General features: G+C 33.0%; 1 protein-coding gene and 1 pseudogene across 4 annotated transcripts in view; both read left to right on the top strand.

Annotated features, from left to right (window-relative positions):
- The window catches only part of Dpp10 (dipeptidyl peptidase like 10), a 1,319,241-nt gene that overhangs the window by 1,232,145 nt on the left and 62,161 nt on the right, over positions 1 to 24,935 (top strand). For all 4 annotated transcript variants that reach the window (XM_033757133.1, XM_033757135.1, XM_033757134.1 and 1 more), the window contains exons 10-13: positions 935 to 1,032; positions 5,331 to 5,454; positions 12,727 to 12,765; positions 18,826 to 18,933. In XM_033757133.1, the coding sequence (XP_033613024.1) occupies positions 935 to 1,032; positions 5,331 to 5,454; positions 12,727 to 12,765; positions 18,826 to 18,933 (369 nt within the window). The remainder of the gene's footprint in view (positions 1 to 934; positions 1,033 to 5,330; positions 5,455 to 12,726; positions 12,766 to 18,825; positions 18,934 to 24,935) is intronic.
- On the top strand, positions 18,463 to 18,546 carry LOC117283705 (annotated as a pseudogene).

Below are 24,935 nucleotides of genomic sequence, written 5' to 3'. Positions count from 1 at the left end.
TTTTTAGGAAAATCTTGGAAGCTGTTGTCTTCAAGTAAATGAACTGAAAGCACGGTTAAAAGCTTTCTGGATTAAAATGCTGGCTTCCTGGATTATTAGAATTTCAACCTGCATAGTTTGTTTAGCGTCCTCATTTTCATCTTGAAAAGTGTTTTTATCTTACAGAAGGGATATTTAGTGAAAAAAATGCATGTAATTTTCACACATACTATGTGCTAGAAACATACCAAATGGTATATTTACTAGTTACTTTTTATTTAATAAAATTCCATTCACTAAAATAGAATGACATAACATTGATCTGTCTGTCCACCTTTCATACCAGATATCAGGGAGGGCAGTTTATTCACTGGTATGAGATCAATTAAACAAGTCGCCCCATTTTAGGAATCCGTAAAATTGAAAAGAGCAGGTAGATTTGGGATAGCTGATACATTAATTAGGTTTTGTGCAGTTGTGACCATTTGACACATTTTGCACATGGGTGGGATTTCTTTAGTCCTCCAAGTGGATGAGACGTCCTTCTCCTCCCCTCTCTTGCTCTCCTTCCCTCCTTCCCGTTCTTCCTTTCTTTTGGAAGTAGTTGTACTTGCCATCCCAGTTCATAAGCTAGGAGTCGTTGCGTGACCTACCAGTTGTGTTGCACAGCCAGCCCTCTTAGTGCCCTGCTCAGGAAAGAACACAGTAGCACTCCATAATGAATAAAGCCATTGTGATTTTCTATCACCTTTAATTGTCTGACTAAACTGCTTGTGAATCACCAATCTGCAGAAACAATTGAAAGCAATCAAGTTGTTGAATTTAAAATAATTTCGACTGCAGAGAAATTAAACTTTTCCCCTTATAACACAAAAAAAGAGTCAAAATACGTTCCCCCCCCTCAATGTAGTCTAATGTTTAATATACTTGCTTTATAACTTTCATTTTCTCAAAGGCAGGTCAAGTGAACCCAACAGTAAAATTGTATGTTGTAAACCTATATGGACCAACTCATACTTTGGAACTCATGCCACCTGACAGCTTTAAATCAAGGTATGCAATTTCAGTTTCACTCTTACATGGAAATAGAGATCTTCAATCCAATTATCATTTTGTTACCATTTAGTGAGAGTTATGATCAGCTCATCATTTCTACTTGAAAATAAAACCGTGGTTGCCTCCATTAGTGAGGAATGAAGTCATTCTAGGTGTCTGGCTGTTCCTAAGACACATTTAATTTCAAGGTGACTAGAAGGAGTACAAAATGATTAAAGATAGTGTTACTGAGATTGGGCCTATTGCTGGAGATGTGTGACAGAGGAGGACAAAGGAAATTTTCCATTGGATTTTCTTCTAGAATATAGTTGCTCCAGTTTTTTTTTTTTTTTAATGATATTTAAAGGAGTATAACGTCCCTGAAATTTGTGTAGTTTTCCAACTTTCTACTCCAAATTTGCCAAGGATTCTCTAGCATTCTTCTCTGGGCAGACAAATTTAATGTGATTTTGTTTCAAATTACCCTACATCAGAAGTCTTTATATTTAAGAAGTTTGAGCAGAGAAAAAGAAATATATTTCATGTGTCGAAAACATACATTTAATATTAACAAAATCTTCAGTGGTGCAAATAAACAAATAATCATATGTATTTTGAAATCCCAAATGTTCTCAAACTTTAAAGGGGATTTTTTCCAATATTTCAGTCCTTTTGCAATTTGCCTCATAGGGTGGGCAGCTGAGTTAGGAAAATAGTTTCACACTACTGCAACATACAAGTATGCCAAGCTCAGAGTTCATTTTAATGATGTGTGTAATTAGTTTCTATTAGAAATTAACTCAAATGTTGAGCTATTTAGGAAAAATTTCATCCCCGTTGGAGATTTTTACAGATCTAGACCAGTCAGATGCCCATGGGTAGTTTTCCTACTTGGAATGGTAATAAAGCTTGGAGTTTTTACACTAAAACCCCCCTCCCTGGTGTTACCAGAAGGTAGGTACCATGGGAATTATTTCCAGGTTCATGGTATCCTGAACAAAGAATTGGAAAGGACCCACGGAGAAAGCAATGAGAACATACATTCAATGAAGGTGCAAAAGAGATAACACTTTACAGGGTGAGAGCAGGCTGGAGAAGGGCCTCACAGAGGCCCCAGTGATAAGAGAAAGGGGTTTTTTGAATCACAAATCCCTAGATTGGCTTCTCTCTTGCAAATAAGGCATTTGGACAATGATCCTATCAGAAACTCACTTGGCCTGGCGCCAGGTTTAAACTGCCCTATGGTAAGATTTGCTTCGCTTCCAGCCAGCGGTAAATGAAGAATTGAAAAGATGACTTTTGTGACAGTCTTGTAAACAGGGAGAGATCCAGATGAAGAAGTGAAAACACCGCTTTGTGTTTGATTCCTGTATAGTGCTGGAGAGCCACAGAGTCATCTGTGGTCTTGTGTTGCACATGTTGATTTTATGAACTTCCACACATTCTGCCTAGTTGGTTGTACACTTTGAGTCGCATTGTCCTCCAGCATTTCACTGTGTCCCCTTGGTCAAGTCACGGCACCTCTCAGTGTCAGAATCCCCTAGTCTTGACTTAAAAATTTCTAGGCTTCAGCCTTTTTAATTTTTTAAATCTTTGCAATGTGGATCACTTTTATAATATGAATGTTTCTTTCTAATAGGAACTAATGACTACTAACTTTGATTTTGTTACCTATTTACAAATAGAATCATATATGTATTAATTTACTAGTATGCACTTTCTCACCATCCTATCAAATCCATTGAATGTCACTTCTGTTTTTTTAATTTGTATGTGTTGACAACATAGCTACTTGTATTAATTGAGACACTGCCTTAACATTTACTAATAGAATAGCTAAATAATGAATTTGATAACAATTTTCATGTATTTCATGTTTTCTAAACAGCTACTATATTTTTATAATCTTCAAATTATCTGTATAATAACCAAGTGAACTATATTCCATTACGCAATGCAATTATAAACAATCATTTTAATTCATTTTTCCTAGCACACTTGAAACTTAAATATGATTACCTCTTACCATCTTCTCTCTAGCAAAATTACTATAGTAACAAAAAACAATTGTTATGTCATTATAGGGAGAAAGAAAAATATAAATATAGAAGTTGTTCTTTTATGACTTGAGCTGTTGTATAAACTATCCCAAAGGAGAAAATTTGTTTTTACTTGATGATTTTAGGATACTGTTTTAATATTGATTGATTGTTTTGAGATTTGGCTGAAGAATAATAACTAGTGTATATAATGATAGCAGGAAAAGAGCTACATCTGGCATCATTTGGTGGACATCCCCTTCAATCAGATACTGAAACTGATCAAAGCCTGTAAAGGAAATAGATGTTAACTCATTGTTATGGTTTTGGAAAAGAAACTACAAGGGTAGCATAAGCTGGAGAAAGTCATAATTTGTGTTCCTACTTTCTACGTTCATGTGCTCCCTTTATTTTATATTAATATTTATTTATATGTGCATAATTTAGCTAAAGAGCATTCATCAAACAAAATTAGACTATGAATGCAGCCTTTATTCAGTAGTAATTCGGTTCATATTCATCTCATCGCCATTCAGTTCATTTCTGAATCATGGTCTGTGTTGATTCTGAAGAGTATAAGTATGGCGACACCTAAGACAATGGCTTTTGTGAATATACTCAGACTCAGAAATAGTGGGAGTTAATGTATCAGTCATCTCATCTTGAGAGGAAGAAAAATTTTGCAAATTACTGCACTGTTAAGGTTTGAGAGTACTCAGTGCCTTTATTAGAAAATTCAGGTATGAATTTAAAATACAAGTTAATTTCTTTTTTTTCTTTTTATTGAGTTTATTGCTACATTTTAGGTATACAGTACAGTTACACTTATTATTGGGATCTTGTACCTTTACATGACATAGTTAATTTCTATCAAAAGATTTTATTATGACAATAAGTCATGCAAAATTTTGCCACAGGTTACAGTAGTGCCACATTCTTTTGGGGAAAATGATGTATTCTCTTCTGTGTTCTGATCATTTTAGTCTGAAGAGTAAAAGTAAAGATTTGTCATTGTTTTAGTCTTACTGTGTTACTAGAATCATTTTACGTATTCTTGAGTCACTCACCTTTTGTGACTCATTGTTCTCCACCTGTATCATCAAAGTGACACTGTCCTATTGCTCCTGATATTTTGAGCTTTACAATGCCATTTTGTCCTCCTATTTCCTTGAACTGGATCTAGCCCAGATATTTTATTCCTCCGAGGAATATATGTGCCTTTCATGAAAATCAAATTAATAGAATCATCATTGCTCACGGAATTATCCTACGTGATCCTTCTTGAAATAATGCATAGTTATTAACAGGTCCTTGGAGGATGCTAGGTATGGGTAAGTCATGATTGTCATTACAGTATACTTATTGGCTATGCTCTTGTGCTATTTTAGAGAATGACCTCAGAGTAACTATATGTGTACAAAGATTGTATTGCATACACAGAGCAGTGATTAGACAGAGAGCCAATGAAAACACAGGTGTGACCACCAAAATGCCTGCAGATGTCTGCAGGGGAGGTAGAGACCTCAATTTCAAGTACTCTTGTGAATAATTAGTCTCCCTGTATGAGACCTCCCAGCAGACAGTAAGCCTGTAGACTTGAGAATAATCTCTTTGCATTGCTTTTCTCTTTCTCTGTGGTTCAAGAAGACCAGACTTAACAAAAAAAAAAAAAAAGAAGACCAGACCTTGAGGACTTCTTGTTAAACCAGAGCCACTGACGAAAGGAACAAGCAGTAAAGCCAACTATAAGAAAGGAACACTTCTGCTGGCCACTGGCTGTGGAAAACCAGATCTAATGTGTTTGTGACATGGAGTTTCAGGAAGATAGCCACATCCACAGCATATAGGCCAAAGAGTGTACATTTCCAAGTGAGGGTACCATTAGGTCTGTAGGAAGGAATAAGCGAACACAGAGAACAATTTTGTTAGATATATATATATCTTTCTACTACCTATGTGGTAAGGTCTACTTTGGTTTCTGTTTTGGTCATTTTCAACAGTCCACATACACACAAGTAGAGAAGGCAGGGATAAAGGGAAAACATGAGAAACAAGACCTGTCATGTAAAGGTACAAGATCCCAGTGATAAATGTAACTGTACTGTATACCTAAAATGTACCAATAAACTCAGTGAGGAAAAAAATGAAATTCTTCGGATGTATAGAGTACTTATAAGGTTTCAGTTATTCTTGTATCTAAAATAACAAGTCTGTTATTGGTACTTTGCAGATTTTCTGGTCCTGAACATAAATTTGAATCTTTTTTTTCCCAACTAGAGAATATTACATCACGATGGTTAAGTGGATTAGCAACACCAAGACAGTGGTGAGGTGGTTAAACCGGCCACAGAACATCTCCATTCTCACTGTCTGTGAGACCACTACAGGTGCCTGCAGCAGAGTGAGTAAAATTTACCTTTCTTCTGTACTGAAAATGAAATCGTTTATTAATTCTTACAAAGGGAAACCAGGAAATCTTTTGTATAAAGAATTTTATATTTAACTTCCAAGGTGGTATGAAAAGATTCATCATGTTAGAAGTGCACACTTTAATACACGAAGTTTCCAAACTTGGAAGTGGCCCAGGAATAAATAAAGGAATTCTTATGAAACACAAATGGCAAATTAAGCCATTGTAGGATTTATCTTCAATAGGAGATTTCTCTTGATTAACCTGCAATTAAAGGAAGAACCTTTCCTGATCCTTTAAATACACTTTTTTTCTGGTAATTCAGATTACTCTGATAAGTGTTTCTGTCCTATGGCAAAGCAAAAATAAGCCAAAAACAGTCCCTAAACTATTTTGAAAGTAGGTTGTATTTCACTTTCTAAATTTCGTTCTTATAAACTCTGTAGCAAGTTTAATATATATCATTTTTAAGATACTTGGTAGAGGAAATGGGGCGATCACTTTAAACTATGGTATGATGTTCTTGGTAATAGGGTAAAGGATTCTGAGATTTTTTATCAACTGAATTTCCAAATTTTTGTTGTGAAAAAGATGGAAAAATATTACCAGAGTAGCTGTTCTGTGTTGAACAACTATAAAACTAAAAATAAAATTGGCAAAACAAATGTTTTCAGATATTAGACAGTAAGAAGAACAGGAAATGTTAGGCAGGTGCTTTACCATTGAGCTACAGCCCCAGCCCTTAACTGGCAATTCAGGGCAAGGAGATGGAACCAAGCACAGCACAGAGCTGTCACTTATCTCAGGCAGTGAGAATCAGAAACAAATCTTGAGACTCTTCTGGTGAAGATCTGTAAAAAACTGAATAAAGCTTCAATTACATGTATAATAATATGAATTGAAATATAGGTAAAATTATGTACATGGGAGAACAGGAAGAAAATAAGAAACAATTATTTTAATTTCCCCAGGTTAGATGAAGAATGATTTATGTATCCAGAGAGTTCACAAATCCAAAACAGGATAGAGACCAAGAAAAAATATCTAGACATCCATTTTACATTCACGTTGTTACAAATCAAACATTGAGAGAGCGTTATGAGATGTGAAGGTTGGGGACGCTGCTCAGTGGTGGAGTGCTTCCTTAGGATGTGTGTGGTCCTGGATCCCATATCCTAAGAAAAGGGAATGAAATTGAAACGATGCAAAAAACTAGAATGGATATATAAAGAAAAAAACTATTTGAATTATTTTATACCAAAGTGTTTTTTTTTTTTAAGTGGAGTTATGGATTAGCCTAGGGTTTCCATTATGCTAGGCAAGTCCTTTTCCAGAGAGCTGGACCTCCCAATTCCCAATTAAAGAGACTTAATTCATACTTAGAAATCTTTCTGCTGAGATCAGGTGTTTTATCAAATACATTCCTCTTTTTTTTTTAATTAAGTTTACTGGTATATTTTAGGTATAAAAAATAGTTACATTCATCGTTGGGAACTTGTACCTTTACAGGATGGATCTTGGTTCTTATTTTTTCCCCATTCCCCTGCCCTCCCTTCAACCCCTCCAGCCCTCCCTATTTCCAGAGACCTTGTTTCCATTTTTTCCTTTTCTCATATTATTTCCTCTCCCTTCTTTCTTTTTTCCTATCCTTCCCACTTCCTTTCTTGATATGTTTTGTGTTGCTGAAACAAAATAACATGGATTACATAATTTATAATGAATAGCGATGTATAGGATCACTTTTGCAGGCTAAGAGGTACAAGATTGAGGGGCTGGCATCTAGTGAGAGCCTACTTGTTTTATTATTCTTTAGCAAAAGGACAAAGGAAGATGCAAGGGAGATAAAAAACAGTTAAACCCATTTTTTTAGGGTAACCTCCACTCAAAATAAAGATACTAATCTGTTCATATACCTTAAGTTCCCACCTTTTAATGCTATTAGATTGGTAAGTTAAATTTTGTGATGATTTTATGAGGTAACATAAATTCCAACAATAGCATTACTGCAAAGACTAAAGGATCTCATTCTTACAAGTTCTAGATAGTAGAAAAGAAAGAATACTTTTTAGTTTAATTTATGATAACATAAATATCAAAGCATGAAAAGGACATCAAAAGCGAGAATGTTTTAGGCTGTTATTTCTCATGTACAAACATACAAAAAAATCATTTACCATATTAATACCCAATTCCAGCAATGTAAATAGGAAGGGGTAGGACATGAATAAAAGGATAGTACCCCCCTATAATTTATAGTTGGTTTAGTTTTGAAAACCAAATAATATCAAGCATTATGTGATAAGAATAAAAATAAATATTTCAGTAGATGAAGGACAAACAGCTAAAATTTAATACCCATTCATGATATGTTTCAGTATAAATAAGTGGAAAAACATTCTTTTCTTTTTTTTCCTCATTGAGTTTTTGGTACATTTTAGGTATACAATAGAGTTACATTCATCATTGGGATCTTGTACCTTTACATGACAGGTCTTGGTTCTCATTTTTTCCCCTTACCCCTGCCCTCCCTTTATCCCCTCCTCCCTTCCCTATTTGGAAAACCATTCTTCTGTTAAAAGGATATCCAGGAAACATTTTCATACTCAATAGTGAAACATTTATCTTATTCCCATTAAGATCAACAGTAAGTTAAGGAATCGATTCTTCTTACTGCTGTGCAACCTAAAGGCCCCAGTCAGAGTAAGTTAGCAAGGAACAAATGTCATAATGTTTGGAAAGAAAATGGAACTGTCTTTATTTATAGGGGACAGGTACTTTTCATATAAAGAAAGGGTAATAAATTTACAAATAACCTATAATAAAAGAGCACCATCTGCAAGACCAATGTACCAACTTCAGTTTTGTGTTCAATTTCTCAATTGTGATTTTTTTGTGTGTGTGTGTGTGATTATTTTGTGAATTGTAATTTAAATGGGAATACTTGGTAAAGTGATTAGGAGTTAAGCACACAGTGACTCTGAGTTGCTTTCAAGATGTCTTTTAAGTAGCATAGATCTAATTTCCTATTTATTGGTTTTGAAAGCATATGATGCTTTCATCTCAAATGATTTAGAAACAGGAGAAAGTGACAACACAAATGGGAAAAGCATAAGCAAGTGGAGAATCTGTCTACAGACTATACAACATTTTCTTGAACTGTCTTAACAGTTCTCTGTAAGTTTATACCTGTTTCCAAGTAAAAAATTCACAAAAGCAAAATATATTTCTGTATAATAACAATAACACTGTGGTAAGAAAGCTAAAATACTTTTAAAATATTGAAAGAATTAAATATTTAAGCCTAAATTTAACAAATACTGTGTAAAATCGCAACATTGAATACTACAGAATTGCTAAATGGCATTGAAAAAGACCTAAATAAACGAAATAAAAGCCCTAACTAAATGAAAGGCCTATAAATTCAGCATTCTTGAAATGAAAAGCTAGGTACTGCAATATCATTTCTATCCAAATTGAATTGTAATCTTCAAATAACCCTAATTGTTAGAAATGAGCCCCCAGGCACAAGTTGTTGGTGCCAGAAAGAGTACACTGCAGTGGCAATCAAGACGAGGCAAAGTTTAAAGTTGACTTCTCCAGAAAGGTGCAAGTGCACTCAGACAGGAGGCAGCCAGCAGGTGCGGTGGTGGGGAAGAGGGATTTTAGGCCTAATGCATAGGAAGCAGCTATCCTTTAAATCCATTGGTTGCTTTTATTTTTTAATTAATTGTAATGAACGTAATTGTACTGTATACCTTAAATGTACCAATAAACTCAATTAATAAAACAAATAAATAAAAGTAAACCCATTGGTTGAATTCAAAGGCTTACAAGCTATCACTGTTAGCTAGTTTAAGGCAAGGAGGGGAGGATCTGAAGGGTTGCTGAAGGGGAAGAGGAATGGAAGGGGAGAGGGTGTGGAAAACAGAAAGTCTTTGGCTACTGATAAGCTATCTTTGCTCTGCAGCTGTGTTTCCAAGTTTCCAATAATTGCAGTGTGAGGGGTGGGGCCACCTAGGGTGGACAAGTCTAACATGGAGGCATTTCTGTTTTATTGTATTTTGGTAGAAAAATACAGGGCCACAGTTTCTCACTTAATTAAAGTACTCTTCGACTCTATATAAACATAAGCATGTATTAAAATTTATATGGTAGTGCACAGGACCCAAACTAGTCAAAACTACTTCATAAGGAAACAAATATGGAAAATGTTGCGCTGCCTAATTCAAAAAATACAGTGACTAGAAAGCTACAGAAACCTAGAGATGGTAAGGAAAGTACAGTAATATGCAGAGTGAACTGAATTGAGTACTATATAGGAATATAGGCCCACATTTATACAATCAATTCATTTCAACAGAGATGTCAGAAACTATTGAATGGAGAAAAGTCCTAGAACAATTGATATCCAAGAAGGAAAAAGAATTATTTTTGATATCTTTTTCATATCATTTTGTAAAGCCAGTTTGAGAAAAATCATAACCCTAAATCTAAAGCATAGGACTGTTTGCCTTGTAGAGGAAAGTACAGAATGTAACTTCACTATACAAATTAGACGAAAACATCATTGATCATTAAAAAACACATGTGATATTATAAACATTAGAAATATAAAGGAAAAAGATAAATCACAGACTGGGGAAAAGTATTTTGGAAAAAGTGTGCATCTGAAAAAGAAATGTGGAAATAAATCCTATATATCCATGTTAATGACAACCCGGCAAAAGCATCAAAACGTTTGAACAGATAATTATAAGAAAGATAATAAACAGATAACAAAGTGTTCAACCCCATTAGACAGTAGAAAATGTAAATTAAACACACAATGAGGTGTAGAAGTGTAGCTCAGTGACAGAGGATTTACCTAGCATTCCAGAGGGTATGAGTACAATCCCCAACCCTACCAAAAAAGAAAAAATATAATGAGATAACGTGACATACCACTTGAGAGACTAAATTAAAACATACCAAGATCTTCACAATGTTATCTATGGATAAGGATGTGGAAAGCTAAATTTTTAAATTTTTGCAGATATAAAAGTAAAATGATACAATTACTTTAAAACATTTTTTCAGTTTCAAATATTTGCAAGCATACTATGTATAACATAATAATATAGTATGGGTAATTTATTAAGTATATATGTCAACATTATATAAATACATGTATATATAATGTACATCATAATTCTGCTTCTAGGTATTTGTAAAGACATAAACATGTCTGCCCAAAAATTTGTAAAACAAGTCTATTTAGAAAAGTTTTGTTCACAGTAGCTAAGAAAGTGGCAACTATTCAATTATTGTTAATATGGAATATATTGAAAAGATGAGGCATATCTATAAAATAAAATTCAACTCAGCAATTTTAAAAGGAATAGAAATAGAATGTTGCTATTTTTCATGATAGTTAAAGTCAAATATGTGATATGAAGGAAACCTCAAGTTCTGAATCATATAGCATGTTCATAATGAGTATTTTCATTATATATTTCAAATTTATATTTTAATTTTCTGGATTTTTAATTTGAAATTTAAAATTCCTATTTGAAAATAGGAAAAATTAATGTCATGTTGGTACTTCAGGGACGGAGAAGGTTCTGAGGAGATGTGAAAGTCCAGCATCTTGATAGGATGTAAATATATTTTTTGAAAACATACCACATTATGTGCTGTAAATCTGTGATCTCACTACCTATGAATATCTTTAAAACCATTTTTCAAATAGTCTGTAAAAGAGAAATATAAAGGCAGACATTTCTCTGTGAATGGAGTGATGTGCATTAATGTGGAGATTAAATAGTTTAATCAGCCATTTACTTACTAGGTTGATGTATTCTTATCACATTAGGCTTACATCAGTAGAAAATTTACCTCAGTCATTCTTCTTTATCTGGTTATATTATAGATTAGGTTTTCTCTGTTCATTTGGTACAAGGTTCTCAGTGGTTTTATATTCAACTGATTTTCATTTAAAACTTAGCCTATATATAATGTAGTTAGAGAAAACCTGTTACTTTTGCTATAGAAGGATAATCTTAATGTTTCCATTATGGGTAAACACAGGGTAAATTAAAATGCTACTATAGGAAAATTGATATATAAGTCCTACCATATTATTCATTTGACAGACTATCGACATTCTAATTCTGTGCCATGTTGGGAGTTTAAGTGTTTTATTTTCAGTTAATTGAAATAACAAGACAAATAATAGCATATGGAGTTTTCAGCTCTAATGAATTTTGAGAAAATTTGGTGGCACTAAAGAGCAGTGGTATCATTTTCTATTTAAGTCTTTTTTCTATCTGCCAAAAATGTTCAGTGTTGAGGTACAAATACTCAAGCAATTATTTCATTAGATACCTTCCTGATGTCTGCATATAGTAAAGAGTTGTTGAAGAAAATACCCCAGAAAGAAAAAGTGGTCAATTATAAAGTAATAGTAATGTAAATTTAGAAAAAAATGCCATATAAAACTTCAAAAATTATAATTAATCAGTTTGAAGTGAGTATGTAGTAAAATCTCTAACATATTAGAGATATATGGTCTCTAATATGTAATCTCTAATACGTTTTCTTAATTTCAGTTTATTATAGAGTAATTTCTTTCATAAACCTACAAGATATTTCATATCAGTACACAGAAGCAGCATTATCAAATATTTTATGTACTGGATTTAACTGAAGGTTGAATTAGTCAAATTTTGTTTTTTGAAACAGGATTTTGCTTTTAACCATTTAAAAGAATATTTTAAAGGCACGTATAGTTTTGATATTTCAAATGTTTGACATTTTTCTTAAGACTGTGTACCAAAAGTAAGAAAAAGTGGCTATGGTAAAGAGCAGATTGAATTGAAAAGAATGTCCATTTTTAAAAACTTTATGCCTGGCTTTTTGCCTAGTTCAGTTTGAGGACTTAATTTTGTTTCCTCATGATACCCAGAGGTGAAAAGAGGCAGCATCTGTTGGTTCAAATGAGGTAATCCAGAGACCAGACAGGGAAATGTTCTATCCTTTGTGATCTATCCATGTACAGCTGGATTCTGAAGTTCATGCACACATAAAAAGACTATAATTAAATTATCCTTTAATCCGAGTTTTCTACATTTCATTCAGTTTAATTCAATGGCAGTGTACTCTCTCGTATTTCTAGTTGAACGAAAGAAGAAAATGTCTGAAGATAACAGTGTAAAAACATTAACTGGGCATATGCTTACTTTGGTTCTAAAGTTTCACGGAACTAATTGTTTTGTTTCGTTTCAGAAATATGAGATGACCTCAGATACTTGGCTTTCTAAACAGGTACGGCAGAGGAGACTCTGTCACACTGTGACCGCGTGACCATCCTATTCACCGATTTATTACACAATAAATTTCTCTAAAAACTTATTTTACTTCCTTGACTAAAATTTTGGTATGTTTGACAAAGTGATTTGTTTCCATTAAAAATTAATGACTGGGCTTTTAAATATATCACTTGTAAATAGGTTACTTCTGTCTTTTTATGGGCTATAATGTCAGAATAACAGTAAGAATCCTTTTTCTGAATCAATCGTATAAGTAAGCAGTTCTGTAGGTAAAGGGAAAGTTGAAACCCCTTAAAACTAGAAACACCTGCATTATTCAGATTGCCCCCAAAATTGACCAAACCTCTAAGAAATTGGTCATTTGGAGATTATCCAGAAGAATCATGATTTCCTTCGAAATATCATGGCTTTTAATGATATTTTGTGACATAAGCAAGCTTGGAATAAGATGACTAAAATAGAGTTCTCCACCACCCAGTCTCAGACTGACAACTCAGAAGGAGGCACAACAGGTCTTGTGGGTGCAGCCGTTTCACTGTGAACTCTTTCACTGCTCTTCTGTGGACTGAGTTGTTCTGATGTGTTTGCTTGGGTTGTTGATTTATGTTCTGCTATATATCACATCACGTTCTTACATTTGGTGTCCTCTGCCTGGGTGCCACACAGATCTATGGTTTCACTTAGCACTCATATTGAGTCCTCCACATTTGTAGCCTTAGCTAGTTTGATGAGATCTGAAACTCATATTCATGCTTGGCTTCTCCTAAATCTATCAAAGTAACTTCACACAGCTCAGGTCTTCTTGTCTTTCTTCTTTCTTTTATATGGGGGGTAATTTAAATTTTTTTATCTCATTGAGTTTATTAGTACTGTTTAGCTATACAGTACAGTTATTTTCATCATCGAGATCTTGTAACTTTACATGATGTATTTTGGTTCTTATTTTTTTCCCGATACCCCTGTGCTCCCTTCACCCCCTCCTTATTAGTACATGTTTACAATACATAATGATTTATTTCACAGTAGGGAATTGGTACACATACATAACACATTTGAAATCCCCCCTCCGTTCCCTTTACCTCCTTTTTTCTAGCATCAGATTTATTTATTTGTTATAAGTCCTGGAAAAATTAATTACCATATATACAGATTAAAAACCAGTCAAAGAATGTGTAAAAGATGTAAGACAGTGGTACAATGTCAAGGTAGAGATTTAGATACATTGTCTGTGTTGCATTACAATACTCTTTCTCTCCCTCTTTTTTTTTTTTTTTTTTGTACTGGGGATCGAACTCAGGACCTTGGGCTTGCAAGGCAGGCAGTGGCACTTGAGCTAAATCCCTGGTTCTTTCTCTCTATATACCTCTTCTCTTTTATTTTATGTATATATAAAGTTTCATATAAGAGAAACCATGTGATATAGCATTTATACTTGTGTATCTGAGCCACTTTGCTTAATATTATCATCTCAAGATGCATCCATTTTCCTAAAAATGAATCGTTTATCCTTATTTATAGGAGAATAGTATCCTATTGTGTATAAATACATTTTCTTTATCCATTCATTCATCTGTTGATGGGCATATAGGCTATTTCCAAAATTTAAATGTTATGAATTACACTGCTAAAAATAGGAGTATGCATGTAACTCTGTAATACAATGTCTTTGATTCTTTTGAGAAGAATTGGGAATAGATGAGTCAAAGAGAATCAGTTTTAAGTTTTTTGAGGAATTTCCATACCTTTTATCACAGTATTCAATAACATAATTTTTATTTAGCTAATTAATAAAATTATTAACCCTGTGGTTATCCTGGAACATTGATTAATCCTTATCTACATATAAAATTGATCACCAAAATTTTGAATTATCTTTTCACAACTCTATCAAGCCAATCAAATTTTCTATAATTCACGAACACTGTCCAGATTCAGACCTTGAGAACCACAGTCCTTTCGTAATCAGCAAACTGTCAGCCCATCAGACAGCTGCCCATCTGTTCATGATCCAGGCTGAGTGACTTTTCTGAAACCTATAGATATCTATAGATATATGTGATTGTCACTCTCAACATCACCCTCTTACTCCCACTGCCTCCACTCGAGCACTCTCTGTCTGTTCCTTCGGATAATGGCCACCTTGTAGATTGTTCCAGTTCTGTGCACGCCATTGCTACAACCATTTTCCCCCTTCCGACCATGTCAGCTCTCAATGCAACGGGCCTTCCTTGTGAACAAAGTTTTGTGAAAAACTGTTTATTTGTTGCCTACTCAGTTTTTTCATTCTTAGTTTAAATAATCTACTTGAGGATTCACCTTATTCACCAATAACCCTAAACCTATCATATCCCCCAATAAAACTTAAATTCAAATGTAATATTTGTGTAATGCTTATCCAACTATTTCTATGAATTCTTTAAAAAACAAGGATGTTTCTTTTTTCTTCTCCATTGTAATTCAGATGCCTGACATTGAATCCATTATGTAAGAATAGCTGTATATGTTTGTTGACTGGATGAAAAGAATAGGATAACAGGACTCCATATAGGCTAAATACTAACTCAAAATTTACATATACAAATAAGTGGTTACATACATACATATAGTCTATATATGTGTGTGTGTGTGTGTGTGTGCGTATACACACAAATATCTATTAATGCAAAAATTTATTTTAGTAAATGTTCAAGATAAATCAGAATAAATCTTGATTTTTTAGTCAGTAATTGATAATAAAATAAAAAACAAGAATATAATGCATATTTATGTATTCTGATTTGCTTTGCTTTATTGAATCTATTTTTCTATCATTTTTGTGACCAGTCACATTTATAATAGTTCAATAGACATCAGTGTACCTAAATCTAAACATCCTGTTTATAAATGTTTAATAAAAAAGTTAAAGCAAATTATTCATTTATTAAATATTCAGTAAAATATAAAGTTCATACCTTATCATATTTGATTTTTTCTCCAAAAGTTCTCAGAGCATTTTATTAAATTCTTAGAATTACATGAAATTCAAATTCAAAGGATGATCATATTAGCAGAAATAAGAATCAAATATCTAATATACCTTATAGTTAGAAATTTGACAGAATTGCAAGCTCACTTTCTGGATAGTAATATGCCCAGAGAAGTCGTGTGCTTGGCCTAGCATTCAAGGGACTTTACACTTGGGGTGTGCAGCATGCAGTATGTTTGGTCAGGGAACAGCATTTAATATCCAAATCTGAGGCCATGTATGCCAGCACTATCTGTGAGTTCACAAAGGAAGATGGCTCCATAGAGCCGAATATTTTCCCCCAGATCCTGTTTACCAGTGCAAATTTGTAAACCCAACAATGTAGTTGAAATTATAGCCTCAATCTACTTTTTTTCTGTGTCATTGTTAATGAACTACAATTGAAAGGGGAGGCTATATGTAGAATACTCAGATATCTGCGTAACATAAAATAACCATCTTTTCAGTGAAGCACTAAGAGACAATAGTGAGTGAAGGAGGAACTATCGGAGGAAATTTATAGATACAACATTAAACTGAAATATTTTTACCTATTGCACACGCGCATTCCTGTACTCAACAACTGAGTCAGGCACTGTGTTCCATGCAATTAATGCAGTGCATTAAAAGCCATGAAGGAGGTGAATAAATATACTTTTTAGACTGTCAGAAGAGAAATTTTTTGCTAGGGAAGATTCTATAACTTGCAAAATTTGAAAAATGGTTTATACCTCATGAGACTAAATAAAAACTGAGTAAGAATTAGAATCAAAAGAAAAGCTGTCCCAGAAGAGCAGGGGATGGAACAAATAGAATTATTCATTGTATCATAGTTGATCAATGGAATTCACTCAGTAGATGAGTAGATGTCTCTGTCTACTAAATACCTAACTATAAAAATTTTCTCAACTTGGAATTGCATATTATTTGAATTCTTTCAGTTTATCATATTCTTATAATTTCTTGAATGCCCATAAATAAATAAAATAGTATCTCTGTATTACTATTCAGAGACATTGTTACTAATGAAACTAATATTGGACTCCCTGGGGTGCTAAAATAGCCATAAACTGACTTGTTTATTCAATAAATAATTACAGTACAGACAAGAATTCCCATGGACTACAGTGCTAGAAATAGTGCAGTGAAGAATACAAGATTTCTGCCTCACGATGCTCACATTATTAAAGAACACTGTACTTACATACATATATGCTACTTCCATAAACACACAAACACAGACAGGGAGACAAATGCACATATAAATAAAATATTTGTCGAATGGTGTAATGTGCTATAAAAATTTTTAAAAGAAGGTTAAAAAGGGTATGAGGTAAAGTTGGACAACCTGGCTTCTCTCTTCTACCTACATAGGGTAATCTGGAAAAACTTCACTGATACGTGAAATTGGAAAAGAGACAGAAGGCAAAAAGAGTTAGGTAAAGATAGTAAAATCTGTGAAGGTTATGGAGTAGAAACATGCAGGAGATCAGAGAGAGAGCCGCAAAAGAAGACGAGAGCATCAGAAAGCAGATGTCCATCTACAAGAGTTGTAAGGTTTTTAAAGACCTACAGAGGAAGCCTTTCTTTATACCATAGATATATAACCACTGTCATTAATCTGGCAGGAAATAATTCAATGTTTTGTCACATAAATCCATTTTCTTGACACCCTTCCTAAAACAAAACAATCAAAATGTATGACTTCCATGGTTTAATTTTCAAAATTAATTTTATTTATTAATATGCCACTACAGTTTAATTTAAAAAATCAATTATGGGTTTACTGTTTTTTTTTTGTTTTTTTTTTTTTTTTTTTTTTTTTTTTTTTTTTTTTTTTTTTTTTTTTTTTTTTTTTTTTTTTTTTTTTTTTTTTTTTTTTTTTTTTTTTTTTTTTTTTTTTGCATCTGTGGAGAGATAAGTAAGGAAAATGGGAAATTTGGGTTAAATCATTTTCTCTATCTTCATTTTGTAGCTTTTATGCTTTCAGTAAATTTTGTATAAAATGTAAGAAATGAATCTTCAAGTAACTAGAGATGTTCAGTAAAAGTACAGAAAAATATATTAGCATGTTATGGAATTTTGTAATTTTTAAAAAATATATATTTTCATAAGCTACTGCAGATGTTCACATTTTTTTATCTTTGAAGAATAAATAGCCAAGGACAATCTCATACAAAGATACGAAAAATCCTTGTGTAAATCAATTTAAAATGTGTACTTAGTGAAGTTTTAAATCATTCCCATCCACTGTGAAATTGCTCTGTTTTCTCACCACTCAACATACAAACACTATGTGTTACTAACTTAATTTTAAAAAAAGAAATGTCATATACTTTATGTTTTAAATTGTATAACCACTATGGAAATCAGTATGAGATTACCTCTCAGAATTAAAGCTAGAATTGTAATTGACCCAGCTATTTCCTTCTAGATACCTTCCTGCGTTAAAGACATCATATCATAGTGATATATGCATATTGTTTATAACAGCACAATTCATAATAGCTAAATCTCAAAAACACCCTATGTCCATCCACAGATAATTCACTACTCCTGTGCCATAAGATGGCTAAACATGAGTCATTTGTCGGAAAATGGATGTACCTTCAGACCATAATGCTAAGAGAAAAAAGTCAGAAACACCAGCTTAAATATTACATGGTTTATATTAAATCTTATATTATAAGCTTTGTGCAGTGGCAGTATCAAAACCAATGAGGTTTAGCCAAGGCATGATTGTTGCTAATTGAAAATTTAAATCTTATATTATAAATGAAGAGCAAGATAAATAACAGATAATAAAAAGTAGGAAGATAGATCTTTCTCAAATGAGACGAGGATTGAAAGAAGGGAGGGGAGAAGAATAAGTTGTGTTTTGTATATATCCCAGTTCTACAGAAGGAATGGAAACACGCACTAATAAAAGAAATATTTTGACTATCTTGCAAACTAATTCTAAGTCAATACAAACCACGTTTGGCTCTGTAGTGTGAAAGAGAACATGTCCCGTGCCGTTTTCCGAGTTTCACACGTGCTTCTATATTTCAGAATGAGGAACCTGTATTTTCCAGAGATGGCAGCAAATTCTTCATGACAGTTCCTGTAAAGCAAGGAGGGCGTGGAGAGTTCCACCACATAGCCATGTTCTTTGTTCAGGTACGTGCTGGCTTCTCTCTGTGGTATGACTTCATTGTTGTTATGTCCCTGGAAACCCAATTTTTGTGACACTGAACCCAGAGAGTGCGTCTAGTTAGAACCAGCGCAGCAATGTGTAAGCAAAGGGTCCCCATCCATGACCTAAATTCACTGTATTTTCACAGAAAACAGTATCCACACACCAAAAAACATAGTGAGGCTGCCATTGGTTCAACAAACGGAGGGCCTTTGAGTATATAATTTGATAAATTAAAAGAACCCAGATATTACATTCCAAGGAAAATTTAAACAACAGTTTTTATTCAGCCAATATTTATCTCTTCAGTAATATTTTCAAAGTGCTATAAAAATTTTGAATGCTCATCACAAACTGAATGTCCATCAAAATTGAAGGGGTGAGTAAATGAGAGGTACACAAACAAAATGTAATGCAGATTTTTTTAAAGGTTAAAACAGATTTTTTATGTGCTGCCCCAACTACAGAGGCTAAGCTATATTTTAATGGGTTTTTTTTTTTTTGGTATAAAAAGAAAAAATTGTTTTTCCTCCAACCTTCAAAAGAATAGTATCAATTTCAAAAATTACATTTAATTACTTTTAAAAATCGTAAATTCACAGTAGATAGGTTAATATAGTAAGATTGTAGGCAACTTGAATTTAATTTTCATTAAGAATAAAGCATCCTTCAAAATCAAATAGCCGCCCTAGCCTCACAGGTAAAAGGCTTTCTAACAATAAATCACTGGAAATGAATTGGAATCTTTATGAGAATGTTACAAAAGCTAGCCAAGAATTTCATACCTAACCAACACATGGAGAATATAAATGTGGCAAACGTTTCCTATCCAAATTGGATATTTTCAAGTTCCTAGAACTATGAACTCCTGCATATTCTGAAAAAGTTGTTATCTTTATGCATATTTGTATTGAGATCTATCTAATGCTCTGACTTTTCAAAATCTTGTGTCAACAGTTTAAACTTTAAAACTTGTACAACATCTGTATTATTAAAGTACTTGTCATATATTTAACTTTAATTTTAATCAATGGTGAATTAAATAATTTAGAACAGATATACTTCCAAAGTAGAGACGTAGATTGATTTTCATAGAATATTTATTAAGGCAGACATGCAGATTAGACTACTCTGTAATGTTGAATTAATGTAGAATTAATATTCTAAGTGAATCTATACATTTATATGAACAAAATTTTGGGTGTTTCTTTAGCAAACTTGCCAGATTGTATCAAGGAGGTAGTGGTTGTAGCTAAAAATTACTTTTTAACGCAAAAACTGGAAATGTCACTAGGAAATTGTTTTACTTTTGGGGAGATAGGCTTTGTTAGAACGAATATTAGGTAGTGTTTGGCAAAAAGATATTTTCTAATTCTTATAAATAATTGTGGCATTACATTGACTTTTTAAATTTCAGTATTTTATATTCAACAAGCTATGTAAAAAGCTAAGTGGTAAAAATTTTATCTAAATCATGCATACTATAGTGAGACAGGAAAAGGTATACAATATATACAATAAATATTTATATTATATTTATATTCCCCAAAGGAAATCATCTATTCAGCATATCAGGAGGATAATGTCTAGAATAGTATTAGACAGAAGGATGATTTTGGCATGCGAGATGAGTTATTTACATACCTAACCCAAAAATTTTTTAAGTCATGGGAAAAAATATCTTCTGCCCTAAATTTAAAAAGCTGACCTGTAATCCCATTCATTTTCTTCTTCATGAAAGGAAAACTTCACAAAGGAGGTGTGCTTGCTTTGTTTCTCTTCTGTATAGAGACCATAACAAAGCTTTTTTATTAAACTAGAAAATATTTTGTTTTGTTCTAATTACTGCTCAGAGTATTCATGGTTTGCCTGACTGAAAACTGGACATGACTATGATTGTTTATGGATATTTTGAGGGTAGACTAAAAATTATTTTTAATGAATCAGAGGTCTGTACTAGATAAATACAGTTTATCCTTATGTTCTCACGTGTCTGTAAACACGTCTGTACAACCCTTACACAGATACACACAGATACATGCATTATTTTATAAAATATTTTGTAGTTTCTTGTTTCAGTATAATAATAGTTAATAGGGCCAGGAATTTAGCACAGTGGTTCTGCTGCCTGCCTCTCAAGCGCAAGGTCCTAAATTCAATCCCCGTAACAACAAAAAAGCTAATAAAAAAGTTGTCTTGTGAATTCTAAGACTGCCTTAGTGAGAGGGCGATAGATATATGATGCACTAAAAAAATTAAGAGAAATTACTTCTAGATTTTGTATGATTTGGAGATAAATACTCATATATAAACACATTTTTCTGTCTACAGTTATTTTCCAAAAAACACGTTTCTAGATGTTAAAAAATCCCTAATTCAAACATGCATACACATGTGTGAGGTATTTGTTTCAGTTTTAGTATACAGCCCAAAATTTGCTCAAGAAAAAAACATAAATTTACAGTCTAAAGAGTCAAGCTCTCTTACATTGGCGACGTGGTACCGTCTTCTCACTTTTGCGATGCTGTATTATTTCATTAAGTTTGCCAGGCCCAGGAAAGGTGAAGAGGCAGAGCCCGGAGCCTCAGCCGCCCCCATTTCCAAAGACCACTGCCTTAGTACTGGGTGCTGTGTATTTGAGTGCTTCCTGATTCACTGAGACTTTGTTTGTTTACCTCAAGTACTCACTAAATGAAATTACTAAGTTTTTGTGAACATTGTACTTTTTACACAATCAGTAAATAGATTAAAGCCATTAGAAGCTATCCTACCAAATTATTGTTCTGGGGCTATTTTCATTATGTAAAGTGCGGGATGTCATTACAAATATTTACAAAAGCTTTTCTCTTTTAAAGTAAATTCCAAAAAATAAAAAGAGAAAGAATTCATGTAAGTTCCTCTAGCTTTTCATTAAAATGTGATTGTAATTTTATGTAAACTATGGTATTACATCTTTGTAATTTAAAATTAAAATACCAGGCTTCTCATATAAAATGGTTTTTGGAAAGAATTCCATAAAAATTAATATCTAGTTGACTGGAGGTACACAGATAACCATTATTGTTCAATGTATAATTGAAGGCAAATTTGTCATCATATCATAGATGGCATTTTACATAAAGCTTATGTATCTTATGAATTATTTCTTCATATTGCTTAATAGAACTAGAATTGCTGGATCAAAAGTGAAATATTTCTTTGCCCTTATATTTTCATTTCCAGATTGATTTTGTTGTATGTGTAAACAGATTTTGTGAGCATTTTCTCTGTTTTTTGTGGGGCTTCTTTTGGTTTTTTTTTTGTTGTTGTTGTTTGTTTGTCTGTTTAGTACCGGGGATCGAACTCACATCCTTGCGCTTGTGAGGCAGGTGGCGGAACCACTGAGCTAGATCCCCAGCCCTCCCCTTCGTGATACAGTGAACCAAAAACAGTGTTTAAAAATCTGAGCAAAATAATGATGGATGATAGGAAGGAGCTGAAGAGAGCGAGGGAAGTGGGATGCGGAGGAGGAGAAGATGAATTTTAAAACAGGATTAAAATATGCTGTATACGTAACTCACTCCCCATGAGGAATATAATCATGTACTACAAATGTGTACCAGTAAAAATTTAAAAATGAAGAAAGGAATACATAGACAAAATCTATGACTTTTCTGAAAAATAATAGAGCAAAAAATTGTTTATTTGAACAACTGAATCTATTCTCTTATATGCAAAATTGTTCTTCTGAACAAATATTTGCTGTACACAGATTAATATCAAGTGATGTACTTCCTGCAACTCACTCTGAGTCAAAACTTCTTTTACCTCAGACCACTGAACTTCTGATTAGTTCATATCCTGCCATTCCTTTCTCTCAAAATAATATTTGTTACAGATTCTGAATTGTAACTCTTGAGTTGTAACATCCTACTTGCTGCAATGGCTGCAGTTAAGAGACAGACTTTTGTCAAACACAGACCTCCTTTTCTCTTAAATGTGGGGTAAGCACAGTTTCCATTAGGTGAAGTGGTTCATATTCACAGACATAAGCAATTGCACTATCACCTTCCAGAATTGCGTTAAATGAAAAATTATATGTTAGTCAATCGATTCACTTTCTCTATTCAGCAACATGAAGTTTTGCCTACGAGAGCTGATGATTTCACTTGGAACAATTTTAAATGCTATTATTCATTGCAAAAACTAGAAAATATCATGCCCCCAATTCACAATTGTATCACCTAATCAAGCCAATGAAATTTTTTCATTAAATTTCACTGCTGTATCTGATTAGGACATTGTCTGAAAACAATTAGCTTATTTCATATGGTGAATAGACAGTAAATTAAAGCATGCTATTTTTGAGCATTGCATTTCATTTGCCTTATTTACCAGCTGTAAAAGTTAAACCTAATTCATATCAGATATGAGTGAAGACAGCATAGTCAGGTGAAACTCTCAGGCACTATTAAATTTTACTGATACCAATGTGTTTCCAATTTTTTAACAAGAACACAAAATGATATTTACCTTCTTTGCTGGAGATAAAACCCCCACAAATTTAGTCTCAAGTTAAAAAGGGTAAGGAAGGTATAAGAATTTCAACCTTTTTTGAAGAATGTCAGTGGTTTGACTGTATTTATTCTAAAATTAAAGTTGAAATATAACTTCAATTTTAAATATATTACATTACCACACTGTGTCACAAGTCTACGATGACTTTATATTCATATTTGTATTCAGTGTTTCTATTTGATCAAGTTAATATATTAGATTGTTTATGAATAGAAGATAAGATATGTTAAAGTGGACTAAAATGAGCTGTTCTTCTCTACATTGTTAAATTTCTTTTCCTGCTGTTTTATTTCTGCTAAAAGTGTTTGAAAAACTAACAAGTTCAGTCACTCCCACTCACTGACTGGTCAAGTCCCTTGAACTTTTGATGTGTCCTCTGTGACAGTCCACTATGTTCTGATTGCCATTAGGACTATTTATTTGGAGGCTAGTTCAAAATTAATGTGTTCCCTGTTACGAGATAGACACTTGCTATGCATTATAGGAAATTAGGTGATTGTGAAATGAGAGTTTGACTTACTCCTCATCCCATTTTTGTCTTGGCAGATGTTAAGCCACCAGGGCAATGGTAGATGTTTGAAATAAATTCAAAAGATTGTGAGATTTTTATTTTGGCTCCCAACAAGACATCTTTTGTTTCTTTGTTTGTTTCTATACTTAAAAGCATAATATTTTGAATCAAATCGATATTTCAATTTTAAAAATGTACAGTTTTATTCTGGACACATTATGCTCACATTTCTGAAATCATTAGATTTTTTCTGAGGACTTTTTTAATGAAGCTGCTCTTCTATCCTTGAAAGACAAATACATACCAAAATTCCATGAAAAATGAGATACAACCTAGAAAATATGAATCAAGAGTATCTCCAGATTGATTCCCAGTAACAACAAAAGTATCTCCAAATATGTACAAATATTGAGTTAAATTTCTTCATAATGTAAGAATATTTGTTTTGTCTTGAAGTCAACAACAAACTGCACTAAATCTTTGAATTGTTTGTATCCTGTTCTCTTTGACTCAATCAAAGTGGGACCTGAATATAAGTTAGGGTAGCTGTCAAATACGTGCTTATCTTATGGAAAACTTAGAGTAAAATGTCAGATTTTAGAATCCCATGATAATCTTTGGGTTGTGTCAGTCTTAATTTTACAAATTGGGATTTATCATTGCATTTATACTTTTAGTTAACAATTATCTAGAAATTATATTGACTCAGTAAAAACAGAACTTGATGCAAAGTTCTTTTTTTTTTTTTATTGAGTTTATTGGTACATTTAGGGATACAGTACAGTTACATTCATTGTTGGGATCATGTACCTTTACATGGCAAGTCTTGATTCTCATTTTTTTCCCCTTACCTCTGCCCTCCCTTCACCCCCTCCTCCCCTCCCCATCTACAAACACTTTATTTTCATCTTTTCATTC

Source organism: Fukomys damarensis, unplaced genomic scaffold (assembly GCF_012274545.1).
Source record: "Fukomys damarensis isolate Sample0158 unplaced genomic scaffold, DMR_v1.0_HiC HiC_scaffold_29, whole genome shotgun sequence".
Lineage (NCBI taxonomy): Eukaryota > Metazoa > Chordata > Mammalia > Rodentia > Bathyergidae > Fukomys > Fukomys damarensis.
Note: the sequence above shows the minus strand (reverse complement) of the source record. Positions and strands in the feature narration are given on the sequence as shown.